Source organism: Apostichopus japonicus, chromosome 23 (genome assembly GCF_037975245.1).
Source record: "Apostichopus japonicus isolate 1M-3 chromosome 23, ASM3797524v1, whole genome shotgun sequence".
Taxonomy (NCBI): domain Eukaryota; kingdom Metazoa; phylum Echinodermata; class Holothuroidea; order Aspidochirotida; family Stichopodidae; genus Apostichopus; species Apostichopus japonicus.
In genome coordinates, this window is record NC_092583.1 from 6,995,050 (window position 1) to 7,007,174 (window position 12,125).

The following is a 12,125-nucleotide window of genomic DNA, read 5'->3' on the forward strand; positions in this document are numbered from 1 at the left end:
GGACAGGCCAGTAGATGCAGTGCTCAAACCTTAGACCTTAAAGGGCCCACCATTTGGGCAGAGTTTTCTTCCATGCTTAGATAACCTGTGGTGTAGTCTTTCAGCCATTGTTCACACAGCCAGTATCTCCAACTGTGTATCTTTGCTGTCATTGTTTCTCCAAAGGTCAAATGTTACCACAAGAAGTTCAGGTCCAGCACAAGAGATGTTGTCTTTCGTTGTCAGTTTCACACTACAGCGGTGGTAGAATACAGACTCTTGTTTGGAAAACAAGACCTCGATGATGCCTGTACAGGTAGGGCCCTGTTCTCTGGCTCTTTCTATTCAGACTATCAGAGAAATTTCTCTTCACATTAAATGAATGACAGAATTTCATACTAACAAGATTGATTAAATTGATCAAATCTATCTGTAACAGTGATGGGCTCCCTGTTGGAGAAAACAGAACAAGAAAATGAAATCAATTTTTCACCCCAAAAAAGTACCTTGAAATTCAACAAATCATCTTAATTTTGAGAAATGCTTGGTAGGTACTGTAAAATTAACAATAACATTGATAAACAAACTCAAAAATTGCTGTAGTTATTTTGTGTGATCCTGTGAGCAGAAAGTAAACATACACAAATGCCTTATTGCCGAAGAATCTGCGATTAATTTCATTATGTCGTTAGTCTTGACCACATTGTATAAAGCATGGATGAATGTCTGGCAAGGTCATTGCAAGTTATATCATTTTACAGCTAATATCCTGCTTAAGCAGCTGGTCATTTTCTGCAGAGATGTACTTTTTTTTTAACTTACATTACAGATGCACGTTTCCCACCATTCACAAAGGTGGAGTTCATTTTCTCGTCGACTGGAGATAGCTTGCACAACAGTGATTATGTGTCACACAGTAACTTCCCTGTAGATAACGGAGATGATCCACTTATAAGGTGGGATTCGTACGAAAATTTCAGCAAGTTAGTGGACGGTCTTGGTAAGTGGCTTACTTCTCTACTTACCATAACAAAATCACTGTGCCCCAAGAGTTCCAGCAGGTTTCTAGACTTGCTTTGGGCTGTTTGTTCTTTTGATAAGCATTCTTTGAAACGTTTTGTGTAGATTACATTTATTAGCTACTCTTTCTAGATTGAAATACTTGATTTGGCAGTCATTAACAAACTTTTAAGAGGCGCAAATAAATAAATATCAGGAACAGGATTCAAAACCCTTGACCTCAGTGAAGTAAGTCCTGTGCTCTAAAACTTGACCTATCCACCCATCTTGATCACAAGTCCTAGTAACCATTTCTTTGCTGGTATTAAGAGTCTGAAATCATAGTGCCTTGCATATTGTGTGGTCAGGGGTCCTTTCCAGAGATTATTTAAAACAACCCAGAAAGCCACAGGAAAAGGATTTTTCAATAGACATTCGCTTACATATATCGATATTTGTCCGCAGTATGCAAAACATGAACAAACTGCTAACTGGAAAATTAGAATAACATTTGAAAGAACACACAACTACAATTTCTGTCCTTATTTGCGATAGTAAATTTTAATCAAAGGCTTATTCTTTTGTGCATTTTCTTCACCAGATTCAGAACCTGAAAGTCCTCAGCCTAATGGTGGGAATAATAACAACCTTTCCCCTGGTCCTCATCAGAAGTACATTTATGTCTCTGATGGTAGTCCTTACGCACAGGTCCAAAAGACGCCCTCTTTCAGTAAACCAAGTGAGCCTGTGATCTTACAACAATCTCATGAACCACAAGCTCATCATCAGCCCCCATCGAACACTCATGCTAATGGTCCTACCAGATCAAACCCCTATAGCACCCATAATGGCCCCACTGCTGGGCCTTCTACAAGTAATGGGCCTACCAGTGGACCGTCGATGAAAGGGCCGCAGATGTCCGGTAACCCAGTCGAACGCACGCCTAGCGGGCGACAGCTGGATTTCAAAGAGCAGCGAGAACTGGAGGAGTTACTCCGGGGCATTGAAGACACTAAGGGGTTGGGAGATGTAGCTGGTGAAAACAACAACCAGGTGCCAGGAAGTCCCCAGAAATCACCGGTAAGAACTGAATATCGGCATATCTCTCATGTTTGACTTAGTGCCATACTGGACAGTATTCTTCTTCTCTTCTGTAAAACCTCTTGGTCAGTACATGTGAAATACTGTCATAGTTCATAACCATAGCCAAGGTAGAACCTCAGAATTGATCTATAGGTGTAAATAAATTTGCAGCCATTTTTTGGGCATTCTGTAGCAGTAAATACTTGCTCTGTATTGTATTGTTGACATTCCAAATGAGAGAATATCTCTTTTTGGAATTCGAACAGGTTTCACAGGTCTTGCACTGGTGGACATAAAGGTATCCATTTATGCAAGACAACAATATCTGAATTGATGGGAAAATTTATCTGATTTCTTAGAGGTGTTACTTGACAGAAGTCACACCTGTAATTATGGAGCATTAGACCCTTTGTGCAAAATCTTGTTGAGAGCTTTGTGATTGTCCCACAGAATGTAACAAACCACTTATTTACTTTATAATATTAATATATCATCATCTCATCTTGAAATATATCTTGTCATTGCAGGTAGTTGAATCTCCTGGAAACAGAAGAATTGTCAGTGTCCATGCAGAGCTGAAAAATGCACCCATCTCAATGAAGAAATCAAGCCCAATTAGACCCATAGTTGAGGAGGAATTTGAGAATTCTCCGAGGAACAGAGAACAAAGCTCGCCACCAGTTTTAAATGGTGGACGACAGCATCACGTGGAAGAGGCCATAACACCACAGCAAGTCTCGTCAGTGCAAAGTGCACCACCGACAACAGATCGGGATAGAGTGACAGCGAGCAGGCCTGTGCCAAATAACTCAATGAATATGCAACCCTTGCCAAATGGAAACGTGTTACATGACAGAGTTCAGGGTGTCCCCTTTGAACATGCTAATCCTACTTACGATTACACCGAGAAGGATCAGGGTTATCCCAAAAGGACGGTAGAAATAGAGGAACCAATGACAGAAGTGAGGCTGAAACCAGCCCAGGTGCAGTTGCATTCACTCGGAGAAAAGAGGAGTGAGAGTTTACCTCCCTCGAGGTCCCCGTCAAATGTCGGCAACTATCAACCTCAACCCCTCAGAGCTCAACAGCAAAAGATCAAATTTGTCACACAGTACGATGATCCTAATGCGAGCGGGTCGTCATCCAGTCATGTGACCAGTCCACCACTTGGCCGACCCAGGCCATCCGACGATGGTTTCCAGTGGCTCCAGAGACAGCAAGACAAGTTGAAAGAGCAGAAAGAGAAGGACGTAGGGCCAACCGATCGCTATAGCAACCCTCTTCAGGTTAGAGAGCCTGGTGTTCAACCTTCTTATCAGGGCGGTGTCCATCAGAGTGCACCATCACAAGCAGACGTATTCAATTATAGCCCTGGTATGTCATACTCGTCTAGCGGGCTTCATTCACCAGGAAACAGTGTCAAGTCAGAGCCAATCAACACCTCCTCATCCAGCAGACCGTACATCCCCGACAACCGGACCTGGCTCGAGCAGCAACAGACGAAGCTGCGAGAGAGGAGGCAACGGGAGAGGTTGCCAGTAGATCCGTCACACCCACTTCAAGTAGACACAAGCTACAGTGCCTCACAACTTCCTTCCCAACCATCGTCAGTCTCCTCGGTGAGAAGTGACGTGTCAGGCTTCAGCAACACACCGTACTCACAACAAAGACAAGCTGACAGTATGGCATCCAGAAGAGGTCATCTGCCTGAACCACTCCACATGGCAGGAGGAGGAGGCCAAACAGAAGCGTATCAGCAACCACCCCCACGAAGAGGGCCTCCAACCCCAGCTTACGGCTATGACAATATGAGTACGACCCCACGTCAAGGTGTGTTGTCACCTACCTCTGGACCGCTCCTGGAACCAAGGTTAGTTCTATGTGTATTATGAAGGTGGTAGAATTTACCAATGTCAGTGCTTTCATAGGAAGGTTATTTGTGAAAATATGCCATTTAGGAGGAGAGGGGTGTGGATGGGAAGGGGTGAAGTTTTAGTGCATGGAATTGATTGTTCTTGCAGCATCTTGCATGAATTCATTGAGATCAGATTTTAAACTTATTGACATACAGATATATGTATATATAGGATTCCTAGTTCATGCCATAGAAGATCATTCCGTGGACATAGTTTCGACAGTTTCTTTCAGCGAGTAGTTTCTGTACAGCTGTGATTATTTTCATTCAATTATTTCAACATGCAAGAGCATAGTGATCTACAGAATCTGTTTCATCTAGCCATTGGTAACATTGTCTATCTGCTTTTGTCAGAGCTCATTTGTTTCATCTGGACTAAAAATACAAAAATCTCACCACTTCCATTAGGTTAAATTAAATCATAATCTTATCAATTTTTAAGCATCATCTTGGTGATAATCAATTAATGGCTTTGCTACCTTACCAGACTGATTAATAATGAGGTCGCAATATAAGACAAATGTAAGTCAAATCCTCAGTGGAATGTTATTGGCCTTTTCAGTAGTAACATCTTTGTTGCCGAGACAGTTCAACATATTACTATTAATTGTATTTGAAACTCAAGTAAAACATTGCATTCTTTCTTACTCATAGCTGAAGGTATTAACAATATCTCCCAAAATTAATGCAAAGAAGTGCTTTAAAGTTCAAATTTGGGAAGAATCTCAGGTATTGTTCTCAGGATTTTAGGAAACAGTTCATACCTGTGGTATTTATTAGTGTATTCCCTGTTGTAAGTCATGCATGCAAATTATTCATCCTTTCTCAATTCATGAAAACATCAACATCAACTTTTCATTTTGAGGAGCTTAAGAGTGAAAAATACTCCTACCATATATTAATTCAAAAATAAAGATGTGTTGTGTTTTTAATGTCTTAAATCAAGTATTTCAGAATGTTAATATTGGTTTAAATTTTTCACAAAATCCAGCTGAACATGTTCAGCAAGCTTAGTCTCAGGATGATGTTATTGGTAGACCTTGCTATATCTGTTTTCTGTGGATATTTTTGGCAATTGATACATTCAGTTATGTTTGCTGCTGGCGTCACTGCAAGTAGACAAGCTTGTGCACCTTGGTAGTCCGTCCATGTAACTGCACTTGGCCTTGCTTTTAATAATCCAATTGTTGATAAACTGACCTGTCATTCAACCACATCTATCTGTACTACTTAACAAGTTCTTGTCGCTATGTACACCTCACCTAGTCCTAATAAAGTGCCTTGTGGTTTGTTAATACTAATTTTTGTTAGTTCATTGCTCCTTTACAGGAGAAAGCCCAGTTGCATGAGGGAGAGACTTCAAAAAAAATTTCCTTTCCCTTAACTGATTGCAGATAATGAATTGTTTCATAGTTATTGTCTACTTGCATGAATTTTGTCAAAAAAGTATTCGATTTGAGCTTGATTATGAGTGGTCGTCGCCGTCATTCATGCTTTTAATTGTAACTGACATCCATTCGTAAAGTTTCCACTAACATTTCACTTTTCCTGCTTTTTCCCCCTCTTTTCCTTCTTCTTGTTTTCTGTCTCTCTTTTTTTATAAAACTTTTTGCTGTTACAGCTCCCATGGTAATCATTATCATCTTAATCACCATCGTCATCATCGTCAAAATATTGCTCCCGCTATAAGTCAAGGAAGCTACCGGTCCCCCTACCCCTCGACTGCCGGACAAACTGGGTCGGCCACAAATGCAGACAGACACACCGTCACTCACACTTCAGCTTCGCTTTGTAAATCTGGTCCTCTGCAAAACCACAGCGATGAAGAAACAGTAACGAAAACTGTTCAGAAGAAAAAGAGAACAATACTTGTTTATCCTCAGTCCGTAACGGATTCTGAGAGAACCCAAACCGAGAGCCAATGTAATCTCCAGGAAATAACCCCCAAACCACAAACAGTTAAGCAAACTCCCCAAGTGATTGATACACTCCGTCATGTTCCCACTGGAAGAGAGCAAACCCTTAACAAGAGTTTTGAGTCAGAGAGATACCGAGACATTTCGGATACTTACAGACCCCAGCATGTCATGTCCTCCCATATCGATCAAAGGTCACTAATTGGACAGTCCCTTGAAAAGCAACAAAAATGTGAAAATGGGCAGCAAAAAGATGGCACGTCCATCTCCGATATAACGATGAGGGGGAATCGTAGCTCAATTGATTCTGAGAATGGCAAAAGTAAAGAGCATGACTCTGGTTACTCATCATCGGCTACCGATGCGTCTTCAAACAAATCGCAGAGTCCTAAAAGCAGCGACAGGGAGGGATTAAGAGGCAGGGAATTAGATAATGCACATTCATCTCAAATTGACAGTTCTTTGAGTTTCTTACATCAGACTTCGCTTCAATTTTTGCAAAATGTCCTCTCTAGCCCAAGACCACCTCAAAGAGGTAATAGTCTAGAAGATGTTGCCAACCCAAATCGTTCTACCTCGAGAACCATCCCTCCCGGGACCTCCTCTAAGGCCGGCAGTGATGGTGGTCAGAGTGATTCTGAAACACAGCCATCGTATGATTGGGTCATGCATAGAATAAGACAACTGAGACAATCCTCAGACAAAGATCTTAGTACTGAAAATACTGGTGAAAGTCTAAGGGATTCTCCCGATACTAACCCAGACCAAAGCCCATTAGAAGTAGAGTTATCTAATTTTAGGAGGGAAAACAAATCCACACATAGTGATGATCAGAGTAGGTCTGCATTTGTGAACCAGAGAAGCTCTCGCCCAGAACGAAGGCAACCAAATACCTCCGTGCGATCTAGTTCCGAGACAAGGGAATATACCCCGAGAATTCACCAGGGTATGATTGGCCGAAACCGGAGAGATCTGTTCACGAATAACGATGACCTTTTGATTCAGGAAAAATCCATGCATGTTCATGGTCCAGTCACTAATACGCATGATTCTAACACACAACGTGACATGCAAGATACTAACCATAGAAACAGACCCGTACGATCTGAAAAATTGGTACGGGTCCGGGGGAATTTAGCTCTGACAAAGGAGTTAGATGATGCCATGAGAACGTTACAGATTTGGGGGGATAGAATACAGGCCTTATCATCTCTGTGCAAAGACTCTTCTAAAAATAAAGGGATTGTAGATCCTGCTGCTAAACCATTAGGGAATCATTCTGTTGACCCTAGACCCCATCAGGACCACCAAACGCCTCTGCAAAGGAAGTCTGATACGCTGCTGAGCAGAGAGTCAGGGAAGGAGGATAACAGGCTCTTCATCGATGAATCTGTCTCAAGATCCAAAGGAGAAGTAGAGGCTAATGCAAACAATAGTGCCAATGGTATGTCTTCTCTTCTCTTCATCTTTCTCTTTCTCTCATTTTAGGGTCAAGCTTAAAAAGATTTTGTTGACTTCAAAAGAAGTAAAGAGGTTTGCTTGATAAATTTTTGGTATTTTTATTTATCTTTTGCATTCCAGAGAGCATATGTTTTCAGACTGCAAAAGTTGTTGCCTAGCTAATTTAAGGGGAAAAGGTGTAACGAATATATTTAATTTTTGTTGAAAATATTTGTTCTTGTTTTCATCTGATGAAGAGATAAATTGACTGTGAATTGTTATAAAGTTTTTAAGGTCATAATCCATTGCAGTAGCACTCACTTTAACATTATACAAACAATGAAGTGTGGGATGACAAAACTTCTCCATTTTATAAAGAGAATCTTGTTATGAAAAATAAAGATAGTTCATCTACTCAAGGCTTTAACAAAAGGTGATGAGTTATTTGAGATGCTTCAGTACTTGTCAAGTAGCCAATGAGGATGTCGTCAAAGTTTTAACATAATTACTGTACAATAAAGTAGTAAAATGTTTAACTTTGTAAAGTTACGGTTAGTTTTACATGTAGCAAAAGAATTATATAACAAGTGTCTAAAGTGACCAGTCAATGGCAGGTGATACCCTCTGATACCCTTTAATACCCTTTGCTAAAGATTGTATGTTGAAATGCCAATGTTATTTGTCCCCTTTCTGAAATCTTTTATACCAAGGCTGCAGTGAGATTTTTATTTCAAACATAGTAATCTAATGCCCTTCTAATCTTGTGTTAACTTTGATATTTTCAACCTACTGTACTTCTACTAGTGAAGTAAGCCTGTAGAGTTTTTCCTCGGTGGGTGTCCTCATCGAAGATGTGTAACTATATAAACAGAATAGAATGCAAGCCCATTTGTTGGATTAAATTGTCGGCGATGCTTTAATGCAGATAAATGGTGATTGGATTCTGACACACCTCTCATCCCTTCCCAACTTTCACTTTTGCTATTCCAATTGAAGAGTCTAGTTTGTCATAGTTTTGCATGATGGTACTGGAACTGACATTTGTGCTTTGGAATTAGTGTCAAGGTCCATTCTTCTTTGAGTGGAAGGTCAAGTTTCTGTGCAAACAATGGAGTATTTTGATTTCATTCATAATTTTGACTCCTTGCTTTGTTATTAGTCAACACTATGGACAACACTTTGTTGTTTTGTTTGTCATCGTCACCGATGTTGTAGTAATTCGTGGCTTGAATGTGTTTCTTGCAGTTTACAGTCCGAATAAGTATACCTTGGATACAAGCTTACCATCCAAGCCCAGTAGCTCACAGCCTGTCAATAGGAGTAACTCCCTTGGTGGTTACGAGTCTGACTCAGCCATTCAGTACAAACCAAGTAAAATGCGAGAAGACGAGGCTGAATCGTGGATGCAGAACCCTGGTGGACTACCTTCGCAGGTAAGAACGAGTTAACAAGAAATCCTTAATCCTGGTCTAACAGTAGTCACAGTACTATACTATGCTACCTTCGCAGGTAAGAACGGATTAACAAGAAATCCTTAATCCTGGTCTAACAGTTGTCACAGTACCGTTGTGTATACTAGTGTAGGTAACATCACAAGCGTCACAGTATTAAACATGGTGTTGTACATATGAAGTAGTTAACTGTTCCATTAGGTACCAACCTGGTGTACCCATGTACTCTTAGAGATTTGCACTAGCCTAATGATTACTGCATCCATATGTGTGCTTCATATGTTTATATTGGAGCTTGTGTATAACAAACATTTACTCAAATGCTTATCAAACTGTTAGGCACTTGAGTTTACCTATCTGCTGTATGTACATGAGTAAGGAGGTATCAAAGGAAAGTTACATAAACATAACATAGACCGTCACAGTGTCAAGTACCATCAAGCTGTTAGTACTTTCAATCAAATAAACCTATTTCCACCTGATTGGTGAAAGTTTACAAATTTCTTACATGATCATGTGAATAGTTATCAGTACTTTTGAGACTAGATTTTTCAAATTATGAAGGAAATCTCGCTTGAATGATTGGTTGATCCCAACTTTGGCAAAACAATGAATTCTCTACTCTCTTTTGTGGTACAATTCCACAACTTTTAATCACCTTTTCTCACAACATTAATGAATATTGGTAATACCATTTGTTCCCCTCAAGAGTTATGTGTCTACTATTATGGTCTACTTTTTGACATCAAATTTGATTACAATCTTTACAAATTGTGTAAAATGGACTCTTCTTCCATGGCTGTTCACTGGTTTGATTCATAAATGTTGTATTTTTGTATATTTTTCATCAGCTTGGTGAATCTTTGTTGATATCTTGATATTTTAATATTTTTAAACCTCAGGAAAGTGAGTACTGGAACAGAATTGAGGGTCTACGATCTCCCGGTGAGAGGTCTCCCAGAGATATGCACTCATCCAACGAAAGTTTGCCAAACGGTGGTACCACTCCCAAGTTTCCTGTTGGCCCCAACATGGTCCGAACTTGCATTGCAGTCGTTGGGAAACCCCCTCATGGTGAGTGAAAGTGCATGCGAAATTAGACGTAAAAACTTCTCTCGAAGGATTCCGGGAGGGGAAAAAGAAATTTCCTTCTGGTGTAGAAAAAGTTTAAAAAAAGAGGGATGAAATATTTGTGCTAATAACTCAAAAGGTTTTTGGTTCCTTGCTTTAGCAAAAGGAACCTATGCAGTCAGGTTGGCGTGTGTGTGTATGTATGTATGTGTGTGTGTGTGTGTGTCTGTGACACTTGCTTGGGTACGCTCTATCTCAATAAGGGAATGTTGGATTGAGGCCAAACTTGGACTATAGATCCGCCATATGGAGAAGGTGTGCCCTATTGTTTTTGGTGCCCACAAAGGTCACCAAAGGTCAGTTATGGTCCAAAAACCAAAAATATTAAAACTGCAATAACTCCCAGTGCCAATGTGCGACAAGATTGATATTTTGGGACAAGTTGTGAACTGGTTAGGGGAGCATTTTCAAACTTAACGGTCATGTGATCCGAGGTCACCAAGGGTCAATTAATGATAAAAAACTAGTATTTTTGCAATAACTTGAGAACGAAATGTCTGTTAGGGTTGGGAGTTGCCTCAATGTAATCCAATTGTCGACCCGCATCTGGGTGACCCTTGACCTCAATTTGACCTCTGGTGACCTTTTCGTGTTTTTGGGATTTTTACAGTTTCGATGCTATTTTCAGATGTCAAAGGTACCTTCTGATCTTAAATGTCAATAGGTTGACCCCGTGTGACCTTTATGTGCGAAGTTATATGGGGTCAAAGTTTTTCGGTCGGAGTTAGGATGGTTGTACAGACTTTTCGTTTTGTTTTTTGGAATCAGGAGATTAAACTACATCTGAAACCAAGGTCAAAAGGTCAAAGGTCACATTAGAAAAAATGTGCTTATTTTGGGAGGAAACAAGCAAAAAAGAAAATGTTTGGTTTTGATGCTAGATTTGGATATCAAAGGTACCTTTCGATCAAAAATGTCAATTGGTTGACACCCGTGTGACCTTTGTGTGCGAAGTTATACGAGGTCAAAGTTAATTTTCACACATTTAATGCAACAACTCCCAGTTCCAAGATGTGACATGGTTGATATTTTTGGACAAGTTGCAAATGGTATAGGGGAATATTTTCAAACTTAACGGTCATGTGATCCGAGGTCATCAAAGGTCAATTAATGTCAAAAAACTAGTATTTTGGGGGTAGAAAATGGGCAAAGAAAAAAATGTTTGAATTTTTATAGTTTGATGCTCTAATTTAGGTCTCATCAATCAAAAATATCAATAAGTTGACCCAAGGTGACCTTTGTATGTTAAGTTATATGAGGTCAAAGTTAATTTTCAGACATTTAGTGTAATAACTCCCAGTGCCAAGGTGTTACACAGTTGATATTTTGAGACAAGTTGCAAATGGTATAGGGGAATATTTTCAAACTTAACGGTCATGTGATCCGAGGTCACCAAAGGTCAATTAATGATAAAAAACTAGTATTTTTGCGATAACTTGAGAACAAATTGTCCGTTAGAGTTGGGAGTTGCTTCAATGAAATCCAATTGTCGACCCGCATCTGGGTGACCCTTGACCTCAATTTGACCTCTGGTGACCTTTTCATGTTTTGTGGATTTTTTACAGCTTCGATGCTATTTTTAGATGTTAAAGGTACCTTCTGATCATAAATGTCAATAGGTTGACCCCTGTGTGACCTTCGTGTGCGAAGTTATATGAGGTCAAAGTTAATTTTCAGACATTTAATGCAATAACTCCCAGTTCCAAGGTGTGACAAGATTGATATTTTTGGAGTAGTTGCAAATGGTATAGGGGAATATTTTCAAACTTAACGGTCATGTGATACAAGGTCACCAAAGGTCAATTAATGATAAAAAACTAGTATTTTTGCGACAACTTGAGAACAAATTGTCCGTTAGGGTTGGGAGTTGCTTCAATGTAATCCAATTGTCGACCCGCATCTGGGTGACCCTTGACCTCAATTTGACCTCTGGTGACCTTTTCGTGTTTTGTGGATTTTTACAGTTTCGATGCTATTTTTAGATGTTAAAGGTACCTTCTGATCATAAATGTCAATGGGTTGACCCCTATTTGACCTTCGTGTGCGAAGTTATTTGAGGTCAAAGTTAATTTTCACACATTTAATGCAATAACTCCCAGTGCCAAGGTGTGACAAGGTTGATTTTTTTGGACAAGTTGCAAATGGTATAGGGGAATATTTTCAAACTTAACGGTCATGTGATCCAAGGTCACCAAAGGTCAGCTAATGTTA

At 39.9% G+C, this 12,125-nt stretch overlaps 1 protein-coding gene across 17 annotated transcripts in view; it reads left to right on the plus strand.

Annotated features, from left to right (window-relative positions):
* The window catches only part of LOC139964457 (tensin-1-like), a 196,613-nt gene that overhangs the window by 160,926 nt on the left and 23,562 nt on the right, over positions 1-12,125 (plus strand). For 16 of the 17 annotated variants that reach the window (XM_071966024.1, XM_071966026.1, XM_071966025.1 and 13 more), the window contains 7 exons: positions 166-295; positions 809-979; positions 1,580-2,058; positions 2,589-3,931; positions 5,598-7,336; positions 8,578-8,765; positions 9,686-9,857. In XM_071966024.1, the coding sequence (XP_071822125.1) occupies positions 166-295; positions 809-979; positions 1,580-2,058; positions 2,589-3,931; positions 5,598-7,336; positions 8,578-8,765; positions 9,686-9,857 (4,222 nt within the window). The remainder of the gene's footprint in view (positions 1-165; positions 296-808; positions 980-1,579; positions 2,059-2,588; positions 3,932-5,597; positions 7,337-8,577; positions 8,766-9,685; positions 9,858-12,125) is intronic. The other variant, XM_071966041.1, reaches the window with a different exon arrangement.